The 27,250-nt window shown below is 32.2% G+C and overlaps 5 protein-coding genes and 1 non-coding gene across 9 annotated transcripts; 3 read left to right on the top strand and 3 right to left on the bottom strand.

The window, feature by feature from the left end:
- Positions 1–134: 134 nt before the first annotated feature.
- On the top strand, positions 135–4,521 carry LOC107912263 (uncharacterized calcium-binding protein At1g02270). 2 transcript variants are annotated; one of them, XM_016840350.2, is made up of 11 exons: positions 135–679; positions 774–965; positions 1,059–1,163; positions 1,325–1,430; positions 2,001–2,221; positions 2,334–2,410; positions 2,482–2,596; positions 2,711–2,836; positions 3,253–3,363; positions 3,442–3,549; positions 3,969–4,521. In XM_016840350.2, exons 1-11 carry the CDS (start codon positions 677–679, stop codon positions 4,197–4,199), a joined length of 1,395 nt encoding a protein of 464 aa, XP_016695839.1. In that variant the 5' UTR covers positions 135–676; the 3' UTR covers positions 4,200–4,521. The 2 variants fall into 2 exon arrangements, with proteins under 2 accessions (XP_016695839.1, XP_040961911.1); XM_041105977.1 differs by having other exon boundaries at positions 142–679; positions 784–965.
- Positions 4,522–5,922: 1,401 nt separating this feature from the next.
- TRNAM-CAU (transfer RNA methionine (anticodon CAU)) lies at positions 5,923–6,008 on the bottom strand. Its single transcript is given in 2 exon segments — positions 5,923–5,958; positions 5,971–6,008. It is a non-coding gene; the product is annotated as a tRNA-Met (tRNA).
- Positions 6,009–6,725: 717 nt separating this feature from the next.
- On the top strand, positions 6,726–9,187 carry LOC107912268 (NAC domain-containing protein 86-like). Its single transcript, NM_001327066.2, has 7 exons — positions 6,726–7,141; positions 7,234–7,508; positions 7,642–7,794; positions 7,908–8,078; positions 8,170–8,370; positions 8,438–8,506; positions 8,608–9,187. The coding sequence occupies exons 1-7, from the start codon at positions 6,874–6,876 to the stop codon at positions 8,824–8,826; spliced, it is 1,356 nt and encodes a 451-aa protein (NP_001313995.2). The 5' UTR covers positions 6,726–6,873; the 3' UTR covers positions 8,827–9,187.
- A 1,464-nt stretch (positions 9,188–10,651) lies between these two features.
- On the top strand, positions 10,652–13,065 carry LOC107912269 (NAC domain-containing protein 6). 2 transcript variants are annotated; one of them, XM_016840358.2, is made up of 6 exons: positions 10,652–11,294; positions 11,384–11,667; positions 11,811–11,945; positions 12,063–12,227; positions 12,388–12,600; positions 12,690–13,065. In XM_016840358.2, exons 1-6 carry the CDS (start codon positions 11,123–11,125, stop codon positions 12,849–12,851), a joined length of 1,131 nt encoding a protein of 376 aa, XP_016695847.1. In that variant the 5' UTR covers positions 10,652–11,122; the 3' UTR covers positions 12,852–13,065. The 2 variants fall into 2 exon arrangements, with proteins under 2 accessions (XP_016695847.1, XP_016695846.1); XM_016840357.2 differs by having other exon boundaries at positions 10,665–11,294; positions 12,057–12,227.
- An 82-nt stretch (positions 13,066–13,147) lies between these two features.
- LOC107912270 (protein ARV 2) lies at positions 13,148–15,511 on the bottom strand. 2 transcript variants are annotated; one of them, XM_016840359.2, is made up of 9 exons: positions 15,193–15,504; positions 15,056–15,103; positions 14,837–14,926; positions 14,645–14,690; positions 14,458–14,540; positions 14,258–14,352; positions 14,028–14,094; positions 13,842–13,917; positions 13,148–13,383 (listed from the first exon to the last, which is right to left on the bottom strand). In XM_016840359.2, exons 1-9 carry the CDS (start codon positions 15,433–15,435, stop codon positions 13,295–13,297), a joined length of 837 nt encoding a protein of 278 aa, XP_016695848.2. In that variant the 5' UTR covers positions 15,436–15,504; the 3' UTR covers positions 13,148–13,294. The 2 variants fall into 2 exon arrangements, with proteins under 2 accessions (XP_016695848.2, XP_016695849.2); XM_016840360.2 differs by lacking the exon at positions 14,837–14,926 and having other exon boundaries at positions 15,193–15,511.
- A 5,214-nt stretch (positions 15,512–20,725) lies between these two features.
- Positions 20,726–23,341, bottom strand: LOC107912271 (B3 domain-containing transcription factor NGA1). Its single transcript, XM_016840361.2, has one exon. It carries the CDS (start codon positions 22,229–22,231, stop codon positions 21,029–21,031), a length of 1,203 nt encoding a protein of 400 aa, XP_016695850.1. The 5' UTR covers positions 22,232–23,341; the 3' UTR covers positions 20,726–21,028.
- Positions 23,342–27,250: the final 3,909 nt, after the last annotated feature.

The following is a 27,250-nucleotide window of genomic DNA, read 5'->3' as shown; positions in this document are numbered from 1 at the left end:
TTTTTCTTTTCTTTTCCTTCAGATAAAATTAGCACTCCAAAACTATATATATGAAAAAAAAATTGTCTTTACCCTTTCCTTAAAAAGTTGATAAAAATAATTAATAAATAAAAGTGAAAAGGAAAATAAAATAAAGTCCCACTTTAAACAGTAAAATTAATCACCCTAGATGAAAAAAGGAATGTATGTTCTTGTTAGTTTTTACAGTTAAAAGATAAAGATACAAAAAAGGACGTTAAAACTTAAAATACCCCTCCACGAAAAAGATACGCATGAGGGAGAGGGACTCGCAGCCGTGGCTTAGCCAGCTGTTCATGTATACCTAAGAGAAAATCACTAAACAATGGAATCAATTCTTTGTTTTTCATGAACGAAATAAGAAAAAAAAAATTCCACTGCTGCCTCCCTCTCCCTGAATTCGATCAATCATTTCTCCATCAATTTGTTTTTAAATTTCTTTTTCTATATAAACAACTTGGATCCTGGAACATTTGAACCAACGCATACTTCACCCTAGATTCAAACTCTGTCCGCAACCCAAACGCCAGAATCTAAAATTTGAAAGCACCCTCTTCATAAAATTGGGCTTTCGTTTCCTCCCTTTTATCCTCTCTCTCTCTCATTGTTTACGTCAAAGGACCAGAAGAAAAATTGTGAAAGTGGCAAGAATTCTGAAATGGTATGTGGAAATTTGGAATATTTGTCTTGTTTGGGACTCTGGGTTTTGTTTTTCTTTCAATTTACTCTCTTGTAATGGTGCTTTGTTTGGGAAGGTGTTGGCAGGATTTTATAATGACCCTGAATTTGCTAATGTGGATTCAAGTGAAAATGAGTCTATTCTTCCTTTTAAAGGAACGATTTTGAGGACTAAGTCTGGTAAAATTTCTTCACCAGTGGAGGAGCCTTGCGTTTCATGTACCACATTCAACATTCTGGCTCCTATCTACAAGCGATTGGACCAGCAGGTGATTTCTTCTTCTTCTTTGTTTTCGTCCCTTTTGTATGCGTCTTTTCATTGGTAAAATTTGCTAATCTCATTTTGGGTGATGATGAAACAGAATCAGAGCGTACGAGAGAGTGATTTTAGAGCATTTTGGTTAGCTAGAAACGAGAGGATTGTAGATTGGTTGCTTTATGAAAGTTCTTCAATTATATGTCTCCAGGTGGGTTTCATGTTCCCGTGTCTTTTATGCTCTTTCTCGTCCCTTTGACTTTCTGAAAATGATTTGTTGAAGAAATGACTCCCTTCCTTCCATTAACAGCCCTTTTTCAACTCTGGTGACATAAGCCGTTTTTAATGCCTTTTTGTTTCGTTCAATAATAGGAATTTTGGGTTGGAAACGAAGAATTGGTGCATATGTTTGAAGAGAGGCTTAGTGCTGCAGGCTATAAGACCTTCAAGCTTGCAAGGACCAACAACCGAGGAGATGGTATGGGCTCTTTGACTGATTTATTCTCATACTGGAAGCAAATTTTAAGATTTTATTTATAAATTGGGTAGATAGGGTTGTTCTTATTTGCTTTTCCGAGTAGGAGCTGATGAAGCTTGAATCAAACTGAAATTATTAGACAATTTGAGAGTTTGACACAAAATTTTGCAATATAAGATGTAGTTCCATGCAGCTGGGGCTCTTTAGTTTGGCAATTCATGTCTAACTCGTCCACTTTCAGTATATACTTACTCCATTTCACTTGGCTTCTATAGGACAGGGAAAATAGAAGAATGACCATTTTCTCACCTTTTGGGAGCTGAATTGGTTCTTTTATAATTCACATATTTTAGCTTTTGCTCTATCTTTTCAGCTGCCAGTGACAGGGGAAGAGGATGGTCATATATTATAGGCTGTTTATTGTTAGCAGGTCCTTATAATGTGTGTAGGCCATCCTGCAAAGATTAATTCATTTACTTCGGTTTTCATATTTTTTGTTGCTATGCTAAATATTTGTTTAAGTACTTATTAATTGTAGGCTTGAGAACTTACATTGATGTTACTTCCCAGGTTTATTGACTGCTATACACCAGGACTACTTCAAGGTTTTAAATTATAGAGAATTGCTCTTCAATGACTGTGGAGACCGAGTTGCTCAGTTGTTGCATGTTAAATCAGTTGTCCCTTTTTCAATAAATCAGAATAACTGTGTTGAACAAGAAATCCTTATTGTGAACACCCACCTATTATTTCCTCATGATTCCAGTTTATCCATTGCAAGACTGCACCAGGTAGATATCCCTTCTTTGGGTGCATGTCCATATACAACTCCAGTTTCTTTTTTGGCTTGTTTCTCAGGTAACAGACCGCACTTAATCTCTAGTTTTGGTATTCTTCTCTTAGGTTTATCAAATACTACTATATCTGGAAACGTATCAACAAGAAAACAAACTCACCCAGATGCCTGTCATACTCTGCGGGTAAGCTTTATCATTGGGGGAGGGGGGGGATCTCAATTTATTTTGTTTCCGTAATGTTATTTATTTTTCAGTGACTGGAATGGAAGCAAGCGTGGGCATGTCTACAAGTTCCTTAGGTCCCAGGGATTTGTATCATCTTATGATATTGCTCATGAATGTTCAGACAGTGAGGCAGATGCTGACAAGGTTAGTGGTATTCGATTTCAGATTTTAGCATCTCTTCATCAACAAAATACTATTTGGTTGGAATCTGCAATGCTTACTGATTAAATATGTTGGCTCTACTCATATATCCCACAGTGGATTAGTCATCGGAATCATAGAGGAAACATATGTGGTGTCGATTTTATATGGCTTCGTAATCCTAATAAGTCACGAAAACCATTGAAGATAAGTTGGGCTGAAGCAGCTTTTGGCATAATAAAGGTTAGTTCAACATTTCTTTCATATTGTTTCAAATCCCGTCTTTCTAGCTCACATTTTAGCCTATTTAGTTATTATGTCAATATTCAAGTTTCTACTCGTGCTCTCTATAGATAGAGCAGTCATTGGATATTTACATCGCAGGCCATATGTGGTGCTTGGCTGGATTTCTGATAACCTTATGCATTATAACTAGTCAACTCTGTGACATTGCTTCACTTGTTGACAAAAGTGCCAAGTGACATTCTGGAATCTGACTTCACTACTGATCTTTGTGATTCTTACACAACACTAGAGTATCTTATGATTAGGCATGTGATGGAAAATACCTGTTTTACCTTTTCTTTTGGTAATGAAGATCACCATTTATCATACATACTTCCACGTCTAAAATTTAGTTTCCATTTTCTTGGTTCCAGTTTCAACTTCAAAAGGCTTCTTTGGCTGAAAATGATGCATTTGCCTTTCTAAGGGCTGACAACAGTGTCGACCATATAACTTATTCGGCATTCTGTGATGCTCTTAGACAGGTACTTTCCATTCACTTTCTTTATATAATTAGTATAATGGTAGTGGTAAAATTCTCACCCTTTCTGAACCATCTACAGGTAAATTTAACCGGTCTTTCTTATGGACTAAGTTTCCAAGACACGAAAGATCTTTGGGTCCAAGCAGACTTTGATGGAAATGGTGTTCTAGACTATGAAGAATTTAAGGTTTGCAGCTCACCGCTAATTTGTGCCTTTATTAGGTTCAGTCCTTTTTCCTAGTAGTTGAGCTATGGCCTATAAGTCACTTGATGCAACATTTTTTTTTAAAATTAAGGTGATTAAGTGGTAATATGAGTGAAACTTTGGTCATATGAGAAACCTTGTGAGACATTTATGATAATATGAGAAAACATTTACTATTTTGTCATTGTAATAGGTTTTGGCAACATTATTTAATTTCAACCTCAAAATTAGCTTTATGTCAATGTAGTATTTAAGCAACTTTTATCTTGTAACTAATAGACCAACATCTGGAAACGTATCAGCAAGAAAACAAACGTATCGTCATGGGTTATTATGCTGTAAATCTTTATGTGCTCTTTTCATAGAATAAAGCATTTAATAATTGGTTGACATTACTACAGAGAATCTGGAACTCAACGTGGTCAGATCATATGGACGAAGATTGCAGCTCGGATGACTCAAATGAAGGTAATGAGGAAGAGACTGTCGGTTTTACAGTAAAGAATGCAGCTCTTTTCCCCCGTGAAGTAGAGAAGGGGATATGGCCGGAAAACTACTCTCTTTCTGATCATGCCCGGCTAACCGCTGTGTTCTCACCGGTGAGATTGCGGTGTCCACGTCGGAGCCCGTAGACTGGTTGTTGATAGCAGAAAAGAGAAATCAGCTTTTGTTTTTGTTTATACAACAAGTTTGCAGTGTTCAAGCAGATGAGGCTAAGCTATTTGATGAAAAAAATCAAAGCACGAATAGGCCTGGCATAAATTTTAATCAGGCTGGGTCGGGTTGTAGCTGACAGTTGTATGAATCAATGAATGAAATCAAAATGGGGGGGAAGGGTCTCAAAAACTTTGGATATTTGAGTCTGAGGCGAGGCTAGGCTAAGCTAAGCTAAGCTCATAATTGTCACCTCAAATTTCCAGGATATATGAAGTAAATGGAACATTTTTGACTTTAGGCCAGTCCATTTTATATATGTTCATTAATAGTAGCTATGCCCTCCTCACCTTTGCAATTAGAATATATAACCTAATAATTTTTCTTAATAATAATAGTTAATTCATTAAGTATTGTTCATTTATTAATGGGAAAGAGGAAGGTGGAACATCAATGAAATTTCAGGGTTAGATTTTCATGAGAAAGTTTTTTGTTTTGAAAAATTTTGATTTAAGATTTTAGTGAATTTTTTTTGTGAAAATACAAAAAATAATTTATTGTAATCAATTATTAATATTTTAATATATAAAATATAGAATATAAAATTTAAATATTTCTCAACTATTAATATTAATTATTTTTAAATACTTTAAATATTATTAAAAATATAACCTTTACAATTACAAATTTAAATATAGTGAATCAACTTTCCTCTGGGATTAGTTTGGTGGCATTTTACAATTCTTGGCAGCCAAGTGAACATTGAACAGATTTATGGTTAATTTAGCATTGCTTTTAAAAAGTGTTGTGGAAAAATATTTTTGAGAAATACTTTTTAAAAGTCTGGCTTAAGATTTAAGTGTTTAGTATTGCTGTCAAAAAATATTTTTGAGAAATAAAATGTTTATTTCAGATACGGTATTATAAAGTAACAAATATGCATTTAAATAATGTTCAAATTAGTTAATATTATGTTATTTTAACAATAATGTAAAATATAATTTATTATAACTTGTTGTTAATATTTTAATATATAAAATATAAAATAATTTTTTTAAGCAATTAATATTAATTATTTATAAATTTTAATTAAAATATATAAACTATATTTTAAATATTTAAATATAACCATTAAATATTTGTAGTTAGATATTAACACATTTGTATTATTTTAATAAATACTTTTTTAATTAATAATTTTATTTTAAAATGTAATTTGAATATATAACCCATATTAGATATTTACATAATAGAAAACATAAACCTAACAAATTTTACATTAGCATTTGCAATTTAAAAGGAATAAAAATTGGGAGAAGAAAAATAGGGGATGAAAAAATAATAATGCTTTTAAAATAAAAGCTAAAAATTTTAATTTCTGAGTAAAAATATTTTTGAAAAGTCACTCCTTTCAGCCAAAATTGCTTGTATAGCACAATTTGTCTTCCAAATGTTTTTTTTTGAAACCAAAAAAGCTTTTTTTAAGCATTGCTAAATGCATCCTTAAATATTATTGCTTTATGCTTAATTTCAAATGGATTTGAAATCTGAGTAAAAATATTTTTAAGAAGTCACGCATTTCCTTTCAGCTCAAATTACTTGTATAGCACAGAAATCAAAAAAGCTTTTTTTCAGCATTGCTAAATGCAATCCTTAAATATTATTGCTTTATGCTCAATTCAAATGGATTTGAAAAATTATTGGGGTGAGAGAGGCTCGAACTCTCGACCTCAGGATAACCCAATAAGCTATGAGACCTACGCGCTAGCCAACTGCGCCACCACCCCTTCGTGACAAAGATTAAGAAAAATTATTTAAATATCTTTTCCATCATCAACCTGCAGTCTGCACTTTATGATGATTGATAAAAGAAATTATTTGGAGCTTTTTAATCTGCAGTCATTGTGCTTTGTGCATCTAAAGGAAGAGGAAACTGAAATTGATCTCGTATGGTGCAGCTACAAATGGGCAAGTTTTTGTCCCAAACAAGATAGAAATTTGAAGAATGGGCCACTGCTGGTTGCATGGTATGCATGACATGCCAATGAAAAGAACCCAAACAGCGTGGCATGGAAGATTCTAGAATGTCTAAAACTATTATTTTATATTCATTGGAGGATAATAGGGGAACAAAAAGGAGTAAGGACCATGAAGACAAAGCAAAGGCAAGGAAAGTGATTGGATGATGGATTGAATAATTCTAGGATTATAGATGGTACGGAAAAAGAAAGATGTGTGATTGTGGGGTCGACTCTAGCACTAACTCAGCAACTTCACTAACATTAAATTTTTATTGGGAAAAAAAATAAAATACAAGTAGTACTTCCTTTATTTTTACAAAGCAAGTCAATATTCTCGATCCTTCCTCTTCGTTTATTTAGCGTTGCTGACTTACCAGTCCACGTAGGAGCAAGGATCTAAGCCTGGAATTGGAAAAACTGAAGTGAAAACACGGTTTCTCCGGAAGGAGGGTGGGTCCCATTCACTTTTAGAACCTTGTGCCACAAGTCACAACTTAACTTTTGTTGTTTCTGAGGAGCTTCCATATAAAATACTCCACTCTCTGCTCTTGCAACTCACGTTATCATCCTCACTTCTCTGACCACTACTCTTGCTCTCTTTTGTCTTGTTTCAATGTTCTTACTTTCTGTAATGAGGAACAAAAAGGGTTACCATATCATTCACCGGATTCCTAATGAAGAACGATTTAGCAGTTACTATTGCTATTACCTCTTCTGGGTTGCGGTTGGTTACTATCTCTGGAAAAAAATTCTCACCATAACGGGCTACAGGTTCCACCCAACAGATTTCGAGCTCCTCCATTACTATCTACTAAACAAAAATCTCGGCCGTGATTCTCTGGTCCAAGCTATCGCTGAATTGGAAGATATTTGTGGATTAGAGCCTTGGCAATTACCTGGTATTTTACTTATATTCCACCATTTTGGTCTAATTTCAGATACCCCCTTCTTTTTTCTTTTTCTTTTTTTTGTAAAATTCCATAATTTGTAGGACATTCGAATGTACCCTCTGGCGATCACGTTTGGTATTTCTTTTACCGGCCAAGTTTCAAGTACCAGAACAGTTCAAGGATCAACAGGACAACCAACGAAGGTTACTGGAAACCGACGGGCAAACCTCGTAGGATAATGGCTATGGACCAGGATATCGAGATCGGCAAGAAAAGGACGTTGGTTTTTTACAAGGGACACGTTAGTGACAATACCAAAATGAAGACCGGTTGGATCATGCATGAATATGAGCTCACTGCTACTCTTCCTAACCAGGTACATATGCTGCTTAATCACTCTTCCTACAACTTATTCTGATAGAACGTTAACATCAACAAGTTTTTTTTTCTAATCAAGTTTGATGACATAATAATAGTACTTGGGTTATTTTGTTCTTTGATTTGTGCAGACAACTTTTGTTCTCTGTAAATTGAAGAGGAAGTTCGGGAAGGCTGAGGTTTCGTGCATTGATGAAGGTCAATCAAGTCACTATTTGCCTCCTAACTTGGGAAATTATATTGCAAATAATGCAAATCAGGCGGAAGCTGCTAGATGCCTTACGGTAATTTCATGATGCTTATCATTATAATTTCTCTGTTTCCCAAAGTCTAAGATGTTGATGATGAACATGTATATGCACCTGAATTTATTATTATTTGTCTGTAAATGACACAGGCCAACTCAAACCCTAATGAGATGTTAACACAGCTGGAAGCTCTTAATGATCACGAGGAGCTAGAACATCAATATATAGAGTTGTGGAATTCATATGTTGGTGGTGATTTTCCTAAGCACGATGGCTCTGGCGATTTCGGAACCCATGGTGCGGAAAATGCAATTGCAAATGTAAGTTTTTTAGGGGAGAGGTGTTCATTCATGTTGGTGAATGAATTTTGACATTTAATTCTTCTTTTTTTCTTACTTTTGTATGATGTAGCATCACTTACTTACTGAGATACCAATGGGGCAAGAGGTACTTCAAGATCAATCAGGCACTAATGAACAAGACATCAGCAACTTAGGGGAGTTAGGGCCTGGTGATGAAAGAAGCAATCAACATAAGTTAATCATGGACGATGATGGATGTAACATGCCATCTAATTCCGAAAATGATGCAGCTGAAGATTCAGTTAAAATGGTAATATTCATTTGGTAATCAAAGGCATTTGTGTAAAAATAAATGATTGTTTTTCTCTATGATACAGGATTTATCAACTTCTGCTAGACCATCAACGGATGAAGAGGTCTTTGCAGGTTTAGAAGCACTTCCAGAAGTAAGTTGCTCTGCAAGAATTCTTTTTTCTTTTTTCCAGTTGTTCATAGACAATGATATAAACATTTGGAAAAAAAATGTTCAATTTGTTGTGTGATTCAGGCCCAAGGAAACAGGATTGAGCAAATGATTGATGATTGGAATTTAGATGAAGGAATACCCAATGCTTTTGACAATCAATGTAGTAGCAGCATTGAAGGGCAAAATCCAACACCTATAACTGGTGGCTGTAATTTGTCTTTTGAACCTGATGCCCTAAATCTACCTAGGAAAAGGTCACGTACTGATTATTGTTATGAAGGATTTGGCTTCGACACGTAGTCTCAAGAAGGCTTGGTTTACAAGGAACAAAAGGAAGGGTTTCAGATAAAATATGGCTGTTATTTGGATTTGGACTAGTTTGTAATTTATGGCTGTATATGATTAGCTTGTGTGAATTTGGATATTTGTAATCTTAGGTTTCTATGCTGTCCTTGATAAATGTAATTTGAAGTAATTTATGAGTGTATATGACGTAGCTGCTGATGGCACTCGAGGTGCTTATGGTAGGTTGAGGTTTAGTTTCAAAAATATATTTAGCTCAAGTCGAAGCTTGACTCTGTCCAGCTAATCCGAATGACTTATCTTTACTGTTTACAAATAAAAAATTAAAGTTAATTAGATATGTAAATTAATATAAAATTATTTTTAAACAGTAAAATTGGTTGAGTGAGATGGACTTTGAAATTAAATAACTTAAATCTAAATTCAGGCCACTCAGACAAAAAAATCGCTTGACATATGAATAGCTTTGATATACATTAATAAAATTTAATAATATTAAAATAATAAAGATATTTACCAAAAATTTTAAGAGTATTATAAGTAGTTTATTAAATAATTGAAAAATCAAAAAGTTTCTACGAATTTATTTATTGAGGACTCTAGTAAGCTTTTATCACAAAAATTAAGGAATTAAATTAAAGATATGTTTGCCCTAAGAATATGATACTGTACGTATAAGAGTTTAGATAAAAAAAAATCAAAGATATTGTATAAGACAATAATTGGAATATTATTCAAATATGGAAAGAATCAATATACTTTAAATTAACCTAAATTGATTTAATAATTTCTAAAACATAAATATAACCCAAATAGGAAATTTAATATATTATCATATTGAAATTAAAAAATTAAATGCAATAATTGTATATGCAATTTTCCAATTAAAGAGTATATTTAGTGGCATGTATACATAATTAGTTTTTAGTAGTTGTTAGTTTTTTAATTAAAGATAAATATCGGAATTATGTATCTAATATGTGATTTGATATATGAATTTTAGTTTTGTGCAATTATACACATTAAAATTTGGTTTTGATTCAAATGTATACATAATGAAACTTTGATTTTGTTTTAATTGTGTACGTTTAAAGAAGTAAATGCGTAATTTATTTTTATATTGAAAAGTATAATTATTTGGTATGTAATATGTAAACAAAAAATTGTGTTATATCAAGAATGATGTTAGTTGGCAATGTATAAAATTGCAAAAAATTAAAATCCATGTATATATTGCACATTGAACGAAAGTTTATGTATGGTTTTAAAATTTATCTCTCTTATATAAAATAACAAAAGGCAAAAAAAAATATTATGTTAATATTTGATTAAAATTTTAAATAAAATTTTTAACTGAGTTGAAATTAAATTGTAAAAGTTTAAAATTATAGTAAAAAAATAGATTTCAAAATCACCAAAATAATTACTAAAGGCTATCAAGATTATATAAAAAAATAGTTTCAATCATATCAAGTTAATATATACATTAATGAACAATAAATATAACTCATGAAGAGGCTGCATGGTCATCAAGGAACAAGAAGCTTGCCATGGAACATTGAAGACCCCAAATCCCAAAGCTGAGGATCCAAATTAATGGTTTAACATAAGATAATAATTACTTATTTTAAATTGGTGGAATAAAGGCATCGATCATATATAGTTAGTGGGGAGCATAACAAACTTGGAGAAATAAAGGCCAGAAAGTGAAGCCATAAAAAAGAGTGAAAATGGGAGGATGGACCATATTCCATTTCACCATCATCCCTCTTGCACACAATTGAACCCCAATCTTATACAGACTAGATGAGAAAAAAGCAAACCCCTCTGATGATCAAACGCGGTTTAGTGGGGTCAGATGTTGCGCCTTTTCCACAAGCCAAACTTGCAATTCACTCTTCCAGTGCTCCTTTTTTTTCCAAACTTAGATACAAAGTGTTTCAGATGATTGGTTACTCCATTTAGTTTTGAATCCTCCACACTGTATTTTCTTCCCTCCCTCATCACTTACTTTTCCATTATTTATTGATCACTATCAAAAATTAAATTATGTTTTGTTGTTTTCTTGCTTCAAGTTTATCGTATGATAATTTAGATATAAATTTTATATTAAAGCAAAACATTGCACATATAAACAGTGAGTTAGGACATTTTAGGCATTGTCATTTGCAATTAGTTTGATTTTAATTTGAGCACACTTACCGGTGCTATCACAAAGACCGCTTGCCAGTAGTATAATATTTTAAGTACTGGGGGAGGATTATATTGTACGTAACTAGCTACTTTGGAAGAAATGAACTACGTCAAGGGATTCAGGTTCCACCCAACAGATGCTGAAGCCATCGAGCTTCTATGGGAAAAACTACAACTCGATCGTGATTCTTTTATCCAACTCGGTGATTCACTCGTTCCAGTCATTACTCAGCTCAATGACATCTGCAAATTCGAACCTGCGGAATTGCCTGGTAAACCCACTTTTTGCATGTCCTGGAAAGGGTTTTTGTTTCTTTTTGGAATATATATATATTTCGTTTCCTTTGATCGTGGGTTGCAGGGCGGTCGGAGTTAGTGTCAGGTGACAACGTCTGGTATTTCTTCTGCTCACCAAGATACAAGTACCGCAATAGTAAACGAAAAAACAGGGTGACGAAGCAAGGTTATTGGAATCCAACAGGGAAATCTCGTACAATAGTGACAACATGCGATGGAAAGAAGATAACTGGAACCAGACAGGCCTTGGTGTTCTACAAAGGTCGTGTTTGTGTTAAAAACAAAAAAGCAAATAAGACCCTGTGGGTCATGCATGAGTTTGAACTCACTCTTAATCTTCCAAACCAAGTATGTTCTATGTACATATTCTATTGTATTCTAGCTGCCACCATGCATCGATGGGATCACCTTTTTTCTTCTTTTTTTAACCCTTTATATCTCTGTTTTCTGTTAGTATGATAGATTTTATTTTTCATTTAATTTTTGTGTAGAAAAGTTTAATTCTTTGTAAACTGAAGAAAAAATATGGGAAGATAAATGTTTCGATCGGAGAAGAAGAGCAATCAAATCAATATTTGCCTTCTTCCAACTTAGAAAACCACTGTACAAACAACGGAGTTCCAAAGGTAAGATGCCTAATTCCTACTAACAACACTTGGTTTAAAATTTTAAAATTTTCTTCACATTAATGATAATGGACAAATCAAAAGTTCACCACCTATTTGCGTATGATTCAGGAGCAGTTAAACTCTACAGAGCCGGTGGCATTCAGTGAATATAGTGGAATTCAATCTGAGTTAGTCAACAATGAACAGACTGTTGATGAATTTGTGGATTCTCTTCTTATTAAGAATGATGAGTTCTACAGCAACCAACCTTACTTTGTTCATGACAAACAAGAACCCAAGGTATATTCTGACTTCCAAATTTATAATGCCAATACTGATATTCCAAAAGTAAGATTGGGGCATTTTTCTTTTTATTTTCGACTCATTCTTTTCCTTTTTTCGTGTGGGTGATGAACTTATGAAAAAGGCATCTAAAACCATTTTTTACTTTATGATTCAGAACCAGGAAGGCTTTAGTGATCTAACATATCAGAAGCTAAGAACACCCAATGACCGTGTTTGGACCATGAATGAAGTAGGGAGCAGTTCAGGTCTGGTAGCTAATGATCCATCGTACTCAAATGGAGATAACAATCAACATGATACTTCTTTTGCTGAGGAGGGCTCTAGCTTGGCTTTCGAAAATCATGTTCTAGTGGATTCCATTTCAATGGTAAGCGTTGAGAGTAAATTTTCAATTAAAATTATGTGGCGATGAATGGAGCAATAACTAAACTGTGGGGGGGGGGGTTTATGATTCAGGGAGGATCAGGGTTTGATGAGTTCTTACACAATGGGTTATTCATGGCTGAATTATCACCCCTGCCAGAACCACCTAAAAACCCAGATGAGGTTCAAAATCATCAGTTTAGCACCAATGAACAGGATGAGTTTTGTAATTCAATTTTCATCACTACCGATTAAGTTGAAGATTATCCTGAAATCTTCACATGCAAGCAGCCCAACTTAATTACTAAAAATCAGAGCTTCAACTTCTCAATGAATGATCCATGGCCAATTCAGTCATCGAGTAAAAGGCCATGAGTCGAACATGAGGGCTAAGCAGTGTTGAGGACATTGAAGCGGCTGATTCTTATGATAGAACAGCCTTTGAATAAAATGGAAGTATTACATACAATTCACAGGAAATTAGAGAGGTCAAAGAGACCTTAGTGTATCAGTGTACGTAAGCTATAAAATAAGTACAGTAGAACCATGTCTGAAGGAGAATATTGATATATGTATATTATGAGTGCCTTCACAAATATTTTAGAGTACACATAACAGAAGATTGAAAGATCAAAAGCTATTTTTAGTTTCAATATCGCGTGAACATTCAAAAATATATATATCGGTATCTCAATGTCTTAAGCAAATGCTTGTGTTATACAAAATTTTATGGCATGTGCGATGAAGCAGGCCCCTATACATCGATTCATAGTTGACTTGGTTATCACTGGTTCACAAGGAAACAGTTCATCAGTTTCTAACAGAGAGTTTGTTCAAGAAAACATTTGAGATATCATACACCAAAGTGCCACCAAAATCAAAAGAGAAACATGATATCCAGCAACACAAATGGCAATATTTTGCATGAATAGAATCTTCAATCATTCATAATATCCTCATTCCTTCCCACTCCCCACCTTTCAGCTTGAGTCAGTTATGACAATTACTAAATACTGTCTAAATTCCATGTTCCACCAGGGGCATATTAATCTGCCCGTATTATCCATGATTACTGAAAGCTAACACATTAAAAAGAAAGCAAATACATGTTCTCTACCACATTCAAGGCTCATGCAGGTGACACACAGTAGTTTGGAAACAACAATCACAACTATGAAGAATGTATATAAACACAAATGTTGGCTATTTGTCATGTGAAAAACTGTAAAGTACTGATTATCTGACCTTTTAGTGCCACTGTATTAGATGATAAAACAAATAAATCAATGATGTAAATCACTGCAGGTGGAAACTCCCAAACCTGCAGAATGCAAAGCTAGAGTAAGATGGATGATCTTTGGATACAAGGAAAAAAATGAAGCCAGTGTGATGTTTTCTAGTCAGTAGGCCAAGTGGCATTAGAAAGCAAACCATCATGGCAGTGAGAAGAATCTTGAAGTAACTTGAAATTAGAACTGCAAGCAACAGATCTCTGAACCTATGAAGTTTAGAGACAAAAAGGTACATTAATTGCAATGAAACAGAGGTGTATACAATAAATAGTTACTCCATGATAACCATTTGAATGAGTACAGAAATGATTAACCTGTTCTCAAAGTTCACATGCCAGAGATAGCCAACTAAGAAATGCAAATACGTACCTGGAGAATTGAGCTGATGTCTTGAGCAGGCTCCTGATTGCAAAAAGGAAAGAACACAGAAACATATAGTTCCCAAGAAATACATCCATCAACATCTACAATTGACATTAGCAAAGACACTCATCAGAAATTATCTAAAGGGCCAAACATTAGAAATATTGAATCCGAAATTTATTTGCAGTTCCATAAGATGAACAAACCTTACGATATATCCAAAAAATTGAAGAAATGCTCATGGATGTGCCCCATTCTTCCTCAGGTTTTTTGACAAGCAAACTTCTGTCTTAGACCGCTAAGGAACCCCATTTAGTATAAAGAATTCTAAAAATTACTGAACAGTATTATCAAACTATATCTATTAAGTAAAATTTGCTACCATATGGATACATGCATCCAGTACAAGAAAACCAACTAATGACTTCCACAAGAGACCCTGCAAAATTTTCAAAATACCCAATTCCATGTCAGAGGCAGCATGTCCAGATAATTAAACAAAAGACCAAAATTAATGTTTCAGGAACTAAACAAATAGCCAAACTAAATTGAATAACAGTGTAAAACCAAACAATTCAATTATACCTGAAAATGGGTTCTTTCATGGTTGAGAACGTTGAAAAGTACATGTCTGTATGCTTTTGGCTTGTGCAATATTAAATCAATCAAAACAATCTACACGAATTTAAAAATAAAAATAAACCCAAATTTCTTTTTATTCTAGTAAAAATTACTCCCGTAGATTAACAAAGAAATATTAGGGGCATTTAAGAAAACTTTCATAAAAAGAATTAAGGTCTTTACCATGAGCTCACATTCAATATATTCATCAGCAACTGCTTTACAGTTCACCTATAAACAAATGCAAATGCAAAAGTTAATAAGTCAATGAAAACAAAAGAAGCTGATTTTCTCAAATAAGGAACAAATTGAAAGCTTACACATTTCATCAACCGAATGTTTCCCGGTGAGTATTGAACGAATAGGGTTTTGATCCGAAACCCGCACTGGACACACCGGTATTCCATTAACACGAAAGAGAAAAAGGAGAAAACAAAATCTAGCAACTTTCGTTTATGCTTTTTTTTTTCACTAAAATAAATTTGACGGTGAGAAAAAAAAAGGAAACAGAACCTCATTCTTTTGGAAATAATCGGGTTGAACAGACTCCGGATCTGACCCATTACATTGTTTGGATCATTAACTTTCTTGTAAAGGTCCAATGTTTAGGGCAAGGCCTAACCGCTCCCCGATGTTTACGAAGGAGGTATATGAGGAAAGCCCATTTGACTTGTCTAGGAGTTTTCATACTTATTTCTTCATTTATTTATAGTTAAAATATGCTGTTAGTCTCGGGGCTTAAAAAGTTGATAATTAAGTCATACGTTTTTTGCTTGAAAAATATCAGCCAATCATTAAAATTGTAAATATTTATTGTCAAATTTTATTAACTTAAAATTTTAATTAGGTTGGACACGGCATATAATTGATATAAAATAAATATATTAAATTGACAAATTTTATAGAAACTATCAATGACAATATTAATTGGGTTAGGGTTTTTAAATTAAAAAACAATAAAAGGATTGAATTCTTAATTTTTAAAATATAGGGACCAAAAATCAAATTTTATACAAGTAACATCATATTTTAACCTATATTCATTAATTGATTGATAAGATATTTAAGCAGAGCAGTTAAGGATTATTTTTTATAATAATTTTATTGTAGATTTTGATAATATTTGTTTATTGTGACTAGTCTTTTTTCAACTCATAAATAGGAGAATAATGCACTTCAGCACACTCGAAACCACGTCCTCTTGCATTAGCAACTTATCTTCTATTATTAATCTAATAATTGTTTTATAAAATATTTTCACCTATTAGTGCATTGAATTAATTAATTTTAACAAAAAGAAAACAACCATCTAAAATAGAAGTGGTTAACAGCTTTATGTTTACACCTGGAAATTTAAGGTTGAAGCTCTAATAATATTATACATTTACGTTTCCCAATGTACCAAAAAGATTAAATTTAAAAAAGCATTATTAATCGTCTTATCATAGGAATTATAACCATCTAAAGGCTTACAAATTCTTTAAAGTCTTCTAGCTCTTTGCCCCCATCAAAAACAGGCAAATTTTTCTATAAATGGACAAATTTTATATACAGCAGGTTACCTTCTTACTCTTATGGATAATGGATATACATGGCATTAGCAATGGACCGAACTACAATTGCTTTGACTTTTTTCTCCACCATTTTAATTTTAACATATAGAATAATTATTAAAAATTAAAAGTTAAATAAATAAGATATTGTTTTTATTTTAAGCCAATAAACCTATAAATTAAATCAAAGCAGAAAAGAAGAAACAAAAGTAGACAATTAAAATCGGCAGAGAAAAGTAATTAATAATTTAAATCAACTGATCTTATAAAAAAAAAGAAAGAAGAAAAGTGGAAAACTCCTATTTCGAATAAATATTATAACATAAGATAACTCGAGCAAAAAAATCAGCTACCTTATTAGCACACTCATGAGTACAACGAAAAGACAGATATTTAAATTGACTTTGAAATATCAGACAATCACGAACCAGAACAATCAACTCAAAATCATCATCGAGCGAGCGCGCGAGGGCATGTACCAACACTTGACGATTCGACTCCACAATATTATTCAATTGCAATATGACTTAAGCCAGGATAGCGCCCTAAATGCAACAGCTTCGGCTAGACATGGACTGGCCTACCTTTACAGTTCCGAATAACAGCAGCGAAACCCACCGAGACCCTCCTCGCGGCATCAACATTGCACTTTGGCATTATTATTTTTATCCCTATTATATCAAACAATATATTTACATTTTAGGTATAATGAGAGCTGAAAAGAATCCTATCTCACATAATTTTATTTACTTATTTTCTTCTAATAAATGATAAATCTTTTAAAGAAATCAAACATACAGTCATATATAGTGACAGTTAAAGAAAGCTTTCATGAAGGCGAAAAGCATATCATTTTCTAGCATATCTTCCATTTTATCAAAACTTAGATATGGCATTAACTTCACATCAACAACGTGGCCCATGCAATATTTTTCAGCCTACCAGCCTATTCCTATACTCCTACACAGACGTATATATATATATATAAGACACCCAAAAGAGAGTTTGAACGGTTCACGCCTCCTGCAACAGCCTCAAAATTATAAAGTATGAAGTGAAAAATAATGTTTAAGGTGCCGAAAAAGGAAAGAAGATTAAGGAACAACTTAACAGTGAAATCAAGAATGAAAGAAGCCACTCTATGTCTGTGTTTTTTTTAATAGGCTATGGATCTTTTCTGTTCATCATATCTGTACCCTCGCACATGCGGCTTCTTTATTATCATCAATTATGCCTATGTAAAACCTAGCCTATGTATATCACCCTTTATAGGTGTAAGGGACTTCAAATTTCAATGACTTTTACCCCCCTTCTTTTTGAGCTAGCGTAGCTAGGAATCTTGTGACTGAAATTAATGAAATCCTTATTTAACAATAATTCCACCCATCTTGTCTCTCATATTTACTATTATTAAAATTAAACATAATAACACCTTTTGCTTTAATGCAAAATCTTTCCAACATCAATGGCTTTAATCTTAGCTACCATAATATATATATTCTGAAAAAGCTGCACAATCTATTAGTATATAATGTGGGGGGGGAAAATGGGGTACCCCATAAATTTTGCTTTGTTTCTGCAATATTATTATAGGTCTCCTTGATGCTAATCCATAATATATAGATATTTCATTTCATTTTTTAGATAATGCTTATATTTGGAATTTTCTGACATTTCATCTATGGTTAAAAGGCTTGTCTCAGATGGCACACAGTGAAGATGAAATAGCACTTCATGGTGAGAAGAATCAAAGGCGGGTTTATCAGTGCCTGTTACAGTGGCAAAAGAACATTTTCCAGAAAATTCCCATTGCACTATCATCACAACTATCAGCAAACACGTATAGAATGGCTTGATTCGAGTCCTTTAAGCTTACCGGGAATCGATGCGAGATATAGCCTCACATGATTTCAAGTTAAACATATATATAACCAATGGAGCACAAACAAAAATATGAAACGATGCGGCCATTAAAGGATTCCCATTATCTTTCCTTTTCGGAACCCATGTCTGATCTTTGTGTTGGCCTAGAATATTTCTTCTATGGTCTAGAAATTATGCAAAAAGAATAGTCACCATTCACCAAATTTAATTTCATATCTAACAGTCCTAATGTGATTTATACATGTGTATGTTACCTTTCTTAGAATTAGAAATAATGAAACCGTAATCTTCAAACACAAATGAAGGGACGAAATATTGATATGCTTTGCCAACAATCTCTCGGTCTAGTAGCAAAAGCATTATGTTTAATGCATAAGAACTTGGATTCAATCCCAAACAACCCCATTTCCCTCTCCCAATTATCAAAAAGAATTCTTTCCGTGTGTGTTCATCTATACAAGTTATCTGCCAGTCCTAATGTAACCCATGGCAAAAGAAAAGCCTAGCTAGCTACGTATTTCATGTAAAGAGAATGGCTCTCAAACATTACCAACCTCTATTCTTTTGCGTAATGTAGTGCAAGTGCAACTGTATATAGGTAAGGCATGCATATAATAGATCCATTATCCATACCCCCACCATCAATACATATAGATAAATGTATGGTATTTTATATCTTTTCTTCAACATCTTACCTCATACGTACCACCTTTCTAGTTTGTTGTTATAACAGTGCTCTTTAAAAAAAAATCAAATTTGCACTGCATGACTACAGGCAACAACAGATGATCAAATTATACTACTGGCTCCTTTGTTTTTCCGCCTTCTTAGGCAATAGACTAGCTCAAACTCCGACATCCTTTTGATCATGGTTTGCGCTTTGTGGGTCCTGTTCTGTTCTGCCCATAAGTTCTCCCACCGAAAAAGCCATCAACAATACTTCCATAAGCAGAAAACAATGTTCAGAAATGAAAATGTCATGCATTGTTCACATTTTCGGCTTCTGACGTTTTAACTGATTTTCCGCATATAAGGCAATCCCAAAGCTTTTCTTTGTCTTCTCCTATTTGTCTTACAAATTACAGACTTTCTAGTATTCTACAGTTAACACGGTCAATTCTATGCATTATATATAAGTATTTTGCATGGCTAGCTCCAAGCATGAAATGCATGATTTGGGGATTTCAATAATCGTCGGAATAAGACAAAGTACCTAGAAATTGTTGAACCGAATGCCATGAAAGCTTTTATAATTTTCTTTCATATATAAATACTTTAAAAATCTGTCATCAAACTTCTCATCAAGACTAAGACAGCAGTATCTATAGACATCAAAGTGAACAATACATTTCTATATCTTATAGATACTGACAAGTGACAAAATGACAGAGATGAATATCACCTGGTCTTATATCTATATATTCTTGAATTCAATGCAGTTCGGTTAACCAGGAAAAACAAGGGTTCAAGGGTGAATTCACTGCTTTTTTATGCTTTTACTACTATTTTAGTCAATTTTGACTGGCCGTATCGTTCAGTAAACACGAGTATTTACAATAAATATTTAGTACTGTTGGTTTCCAGTAGTTCAGTCAGCATGCATGCATATATATATATGTATACACCAAGAAAATAAAGATATACTTCAAGGGCTACTAATGTATGATTTCTTATAATTAAAATTATGGCATAACCATTTCTAGTCATTTTGGAAGCTATATTTTTTTATGTAATTAATAATTATAGTGTTCTGATTGAAACTTAATCATACTTATTAGATATACTGTACAATATTATGATGCAAACATATAAACCTAAAAAAAAATTGCAAACAAGGTTATGTGAGTTCTTACAAATATATATTGGGCGAAAGTCCAGTCTTAGTTGATATATCAGTAGGGGGAATCTAAACCCTATTTAATTTATGTATTTTTTGTCTGTAGCAGTCCACTCCAGATAAGATCATGGCTGTAAAGGAAATGTAAAGTGGCAATAATGATCGATGTTATGATAAGTAAAAAAAATTTCAAATTAACAACGAGAAATACTGATAATACCTCTTTACAGTGCTCCAACTTTTCTGTGCATTACCTGCAAGCCTGCAGCTTAGTTGTTCAGCGGCAACCAGCCAAGAATATACATGTATATAATAGTTAATATCCTGTTAACCTAACATAGAGAAACGATAGAGAGAGAAAGAAAGGCCTTCTTTATAGACTATATATGCTGTCAGCTACACATGCATCAGAAAACAAGTAAATGTTGTCAGTCAGAGAGGGCGAAGAGAATGTACTGATGTTAAGATGAGAACTAAAGAAGAGAGGGATATATATACACGTATACACACACACTGCACAAACTAGGAAAAAAGCCATGGATGCAGTTTGGAAAGGCCATGGTTATCTCCACTCTCCAGTAAAGAAAAATATGATTTTTCTGATAAACAAGTTGGTAATATGCTGATATAACTGTATATGTATTATACACGATTTTCAATTATGTTGCAACTTCTTTCAGCTTTAGCTCCTCATAGATCCAAACCTCAACAAACTACTGGATTAAAACAATATGTAAAAAAAAAAACTAGGACGGCTGCTAAAGACTGATCTTCATTAATATCATTCAGGCCTCTTTCCTAAATCCAGCGCATGTGGCAATGTTGCTGATAAGGCAAACAAAAAGAAGAGGAAATGCAACCCTTCACTGTATCTTCTCTTCATCAGAGATCCAAATCAATGGACAAGGAAGATTTTCCTTTCTTTGAATATTCAGCTTGCATTCCGGACTGTCGCAAAGTATTATTATTGGACAATGTTGATTGTCGAGAAAACGAAGAGAAATGAGGAGAGTCATCTGAACCTATTGTGCCATGAGGAAAACTGGAGGAAGATTCAGCTTGTGTAGTATTAGGACACTCCAGGTTCACACCAAACAACCTTAGCCTTTTAGCTACAGTTTTATTACCCTGAACAACCGGCACCGAATCAATCACCATAGGCTCCGCTCCTCCTGCTTGCACTGCTCCAATTTGATGATGATGTGACCCAGATGATGACCTTGGATAATACTGCCCCGCATTGCCATAAGTAATTGCCTGACGCTGGCGATGAGTGTTAGGATATATGCTGTAGTTCAAGCGATGCAAAGGCTCATAGTTCCGAGGCACGCACATGGGTTGAGGCATGGAGTAGAGGCTACCCCACCGGACAGAGTGAGGGAAGTTGAACTGACTTTGGAGCTGTATATGTGCAAGCGTTGTTGGATCGGGTGCATTAGGCCTGCGCCTCCAATCGATGTATAAGCGGTGTTTTCCCGACTCCCCAACGCCCCGCTGAAAGGAGACGGTATCACCAGCATCAAGCTTTTTTTCCTTGACGAAACGGCTCCACCCTTTGGTCATCACATAACTCTGGCTACTATTCCAATACGAGTAGCGGAACCGCCAGGACTTGCCGTTTCGATCCTCGAAATTCAACAACAGCCCTTTCTCATTGGTTGACGAGTGGAGAGGGAAGTACTTCTCGGCATGTTGCTTTGGAATAACGAGGCGGTTGAGCTTGCCTACATCGCTAGGTGTGACAACTTTATCAAACATGTGCTCTTTCTCAATACACCTAATGGTACTACCACTATCTCCGCCTATACAGCTTCCAATATTTGATTGATATTCATTGTTGTTGCCAAGTGACAAGTCCATCTGCCCTAGTTTCTCGTCAAATTTGATAGCAGGCACTTGGACTTTGTAATCTTCTCGAGAATCTAAGGTTCCCAACCACAGGTGCTTTTGGTGTTGCTGAGCAACAGTATCTTTGTTATTTGAAGTAGCAGAAGAAGAGGAAGAGGAAAACGGGAAGTTGCTCGTATTTTCTCTTGTCACTTCATCATCGTTTCCCTCATGATCTTCATCTTGCACAAAGTTCATTAGGATGACCCACCAGCACCAAAAATTACCTTCTTTATCACACTAGATAATATGGTTTAGATTGATGGCAAAATGAGGGGAAAGACAAAGGAAAAGAAATTTTGGGTCTAGATATATGGCTGCTACTGCTAATATTTTTCTGTTTCTAAGCAGAAATAAAACTGAAACAAAGCCTGACCTGCAAATAATGGCTTCTTGGAAGAATTCATGATTTCTTCGAGATCTTTGAGGGCCGCGGGAAGCAAAATACAGGTTCTCAGGGCAAAAACGACCCAGGGTCGGTGCTTTTTCTTTGACCCTTTTGTTTTTTTTTTCTTTAAAGAAAACGATGAAAAGTGAAAACCCTAAACGAGTTAAATTAAGGTCGTGGGAGAATCAACAGGATAAGGTTGTTTCTCGTGATTGACCTAGCATTTAGCTTAGAGAGAAAGCATAAAAAGAAGAAGAGGAGGAGGAATTGGGCTTTAAACCCAGTTTTTTTCTGCCTCCATCGAAGCTTCTTCTTTTAAAGAAAACTGCCAAAGCTGATTTTTTTTTTCTTTTTTGGGGGGGGTGTCAAAGAGAGAGAAAGAAGGAGAATGGTGAGGAGGTAAATACTCATCCTACGTACGGGCCCATGAATGATCTGGTTCGACTCATGTGAGCTCTTCCTTTCATCATATTTGGTTTCTCTCTCTCTATTATCTTCTCCACCAAGAACAAATGGCCAGTTGGTCTTTAACTCTCAAATCTCAATCAACTTTGTACTGATAAAAAATGTGCCCACAAACTCATTCCCATTATTATTTACTATTATTATATTTATGTCTATTATTACTGCTACTGCTGTTTGCTTACCAATTACCATGAGAGGAGGGAGCATGTTAGTGTTAGAGTTAGGTCGGGAATGGAGTTTTGACTTTGGTGGCATTCATTGTCTGCTGGTCCTGCGCTCCTAATGGATGAAAAAGTTGAGTCCATTTGTTTCATTTCATTCGATCCAACAACATCAAAGAAAAAGATTCCTCTATTGTCATACTTCTAACCAAACCCCCCATTACTGCAGTTGAACTTCATCAACCCTTTTTCAAGCTTTCACCTTCGACCCCCTCTACTCTCCCAAGTCCCATGTCTTTCTTCTTTTCTTGTCAAACTGTATCATTTATGGTTATCTCTGTTTTTCCTTCTTTTTTTCCCTTCTTTTTAACTTTCACTCATTAATCTACTACTATACTACAGTTTATTGGCCTTGCATTGCTACACTCAGTTTGGTATAAGGAAAGTAGGATTATATTTTATTAAATTATTTTTTATTATAGAATTTATTTTTTAAAAATAAGTTTAGTTTTTTATTTTAATTTTTTATAAAATTATTACCATTCTTATTTTTTATTATAATTTATATATTAATAAATAAATATATAATCTTAAAATCAATTTTATAATTATAATTATAACCATAATTAATATGCTAATGGATAAATTATAGAGTAAATATAATAATTATATTTTTAAAGAATGAGATCTTCAATTTCAGTTTTAAGAGAAAAGATATTTTTGTTTTTAATTAATCTTAAATTTTATTTGAAAAAAATAAATTAAAATAATTAAAATAAAATATAATTTGGTCTAAAATTTAAGATCATGACTATAATTTAAATATATTATCGAGTTCATGGGAATGTTGGAAATTCAAACAATGTAATCTAATTCCAAAATGTAACATAGCGAGCCATAATATAAGATTCGACCAACAAAGCATACGGTCCTAATCACATTCCTTTTATAAAATGAAAAATATTATTATTAAAGTATTTTATCATTTTATATTTTATATAAAATCTAGAAAATTGCACATAATGATATTTGAACCTAAGTCACTATGACTTTTAATATATTAACTTTATCATTTCAACTATAGTCTTATTTGCTTTTTACTTCAATTGTTTTATAAATATATTTGTAACATTTTTTTTTACTCATAATGTGAATGTGTTGTAATCTGAATTATAATCTATATAAAAGCACAAATTTAAAAAAATTTCTGAATCAACGAGAATACTCTTCATTATTCATTAATATTTTTTTATTTGTAAAATAAAACTTGTATTCGTTTGAATTACACAATTGAGGATTATATATTAATTTAAATTATTTGTCATTTAATTAGTGTTATAAGTAATATATAAATTAAGATTAAGATTTACTATTTGTTAAAAAAATATTAGCATTATTCACGCAACTCCACGAGCATGAAACAAAGTTTAAAGGCGGAAGAATGAACATTTCAGGAGCAACATGAATGATAGGTTTTATTTTCTCAATTTTGTTTTTATATCCATGTACAATGTAAGATTCTAATGATAAAATTTGTTTGCACTTTACCATGAATTTGACGTGCTTTATGGTTTAGTCAAACCTATTTGCTATTTCTATAAGCCTAAAAGAATTATATATTAACATTGATAAGTTGAAAGTATCTCAAAAATAAAGAAGTATTATGATGATTTTAATTTTTTTTAGGAATTTGGACTTTTTACATTTATTTAAATTATTTTAAAGAAGTTTAAGTTTTTTTATTTTTTAATTTATTTCATATTATTTTTTTCGTAATACAATTAGATGATTTAATCTCAATTGTTTTTTTTTTTACATACAAAAACAAAATATTAATTTAAAAAATATATTAGAATAATTTCATCCCAATTAAACAAGTTAATTTTGAACATATCAAACTTAAATTTAATTATATTTAATACAATTGGAATTTACTTTTTAATTAATAATATTGTTATTTGGTTTTAAAATGAAAAGCATTTAAAATATAAAATGTTAAAAAATATTTTTTAATATTAAAACTAAATTTAAATTAATGTTTTAACATTAAATTTAAAAATTAATGGTTAATTCAATAATTTCAATATACTAAAAGCATAGTTAATTTTATCTATTATTATGGTAAACATACAAATTAAATCAAACTCTAATCTTAATCCTCGATAATTTTTATTTATTGGAATTCAATCTTTAAGATATTTATATAAACTTTCAAGATACATAGAGTTGTTTTTTTACATTTATTCAAATTCGTAATAAATGTTGAAGTAATCCATCTTCAATTATATAAAATAAAAATATTTCGTTAAATAGTAAAAATAAAAATGCATATATTCACGTGCAACATACATCATACAAGAAACTAATGAAGGTAATAAAATGATTTTAACATTTTATATATTTATTTATTAATATTATGTTTTAATAAAATAAACATGCATGGAATCTTTATCACAACAAAGAGTTATAATATTAAATATATTTATAGATTAAAACAAACATATGATTTTAACATTTTACTTATTTATTTATTAAATTTATGTTTTAATAAAAAAAACATGTATGGAATCTTTATCACTGGCAAAGAGTTATAATATTAAATATTTGGGTCAACTATTAAAATAGTCATTTTCGTTTGCCCCATATTACATTTTAGTTATTTATGTTTGAAATGTTACGTTTTAGTCACTTAAGTTATCGTGTTATAATATTTTAGTCATTAAGTTGTTAATAGGGTAACGGTAAGCTGAAATGGCAGGTTAAATCATCATTTCAAACAAAAATTTTAGGTTAAATTATACAATTGGTCCCTATATTTTTTCGTTTTGAGCAATTTAATTATTTTCTTTACATTCTTTTAAATTTTTTTTCTTGTTTTCCATTTTCTTCTGTTTCTCTCTCTGTTTTCTCCCTTTTACATTTCCTTTAACGTAGTTTTTCTATATTTTTCATTTGTTAAAATTAATCCCTATACTTTTTTTGAACAATTTATTTTTTCTTTTTATTATTTATTTGTTAAAGCCAAATATATTTGATTACATACTCTATGTGTAAACCCAGAGACCATTTTCGATTACTGGAAGATGAATAAAATAGATTATATTGAACTAATCAATATCGATTCTTCTTCGGAATATAATAGAACACCAAGCTAAATTCTACCAAAGACATTGATTTGCTTACCAAATTGGTGCTAAAAACTAGAAACCATGCTAACCCTAATGGGATAAGAAGGGTTAACCAATATCATGAGAATCTTCATTGAAATATCAGTCCAAGCAATTCTATAAAATCACCACAATAATCCAATTTTGGATCCTTTGCTTAGCTTTAACAATAACCATAAAATATAGAAATCACATTTCACAATTGTCTATAATAAGCAAAAAAAAATATTTAAAAAACTCTTTATTCTAGGCTTTCATTGAAGATCAATACAAAATTATTACCCTAACGCCACGTTTGGTTCGCTGTATTGGATTAGAGGTGTAATGGAATAGAGATGTAATGGAATAGAGGCATAATAGCAAATCAATTGTTTGGTTGAATGTAATGGAATAGAGGCGTAATAGTAATCTTGTGTTTGGTTGAATGGAATAGAGGTGTAATAGCATAATGGAAAAAACTAAAATGACTAGAATACCCTTAGCATAAATTTATTTTGGTAAATGATTATTGTTATTGTTATTTAAATTTTAATAAGATTATTATTATCAATAATAAATAATTTAATCATATTTAAACATAATTATTATTAAATATATTAAATATATTATAATTAAAATATATAATTTAATAAAATTCTTAATAATTAATATTCTTATATGAATTTACTCAAATCATAATATATGATACTATAAAAGATAATTTGAAATGATTAATATTAAATATATTTTAATTAAAATATATGATTTAATAAAATTTAAAATAATTATAACTAATAAATTATCTTATATGAATTTGTATAATTTAAAATAATTATTATTACATATAATTTAATAATATATAATTTCATAAAATTATTGATAATAATTTTTCTTATATGAATTTATACAATTTAAAATAATTAATATTAAATATAATTTAATAATGATATATAATTTCATAAAATTCTTAATAATAAAATGTTCTTATATGAATTTACTAAAATCAAAATATAACTTGAGAATTATATTCTGCATAAACATAATTAACTTATATTAA

Source organism: Gossypium hirsutum, chromosome D11, assembly GCF_007990345.1.
Source record: "Gossypium hirsutum isolate 1008001.06 chromosome D11, Gossypium_hirsutum_v2.1, whole genome shotgun sequence".
NCBI lineage: Eukaryota > Viridiplantae > Streptophyta > Magnoliopsida > Malvales > Malvaceae > Gossypium > Gossypium hirsutum.
The sequence above is the reverse complement of the archived record's forward strand: the minus strand, read 5'-3'. Positions and strand labels throughout refer to the sequence as shown.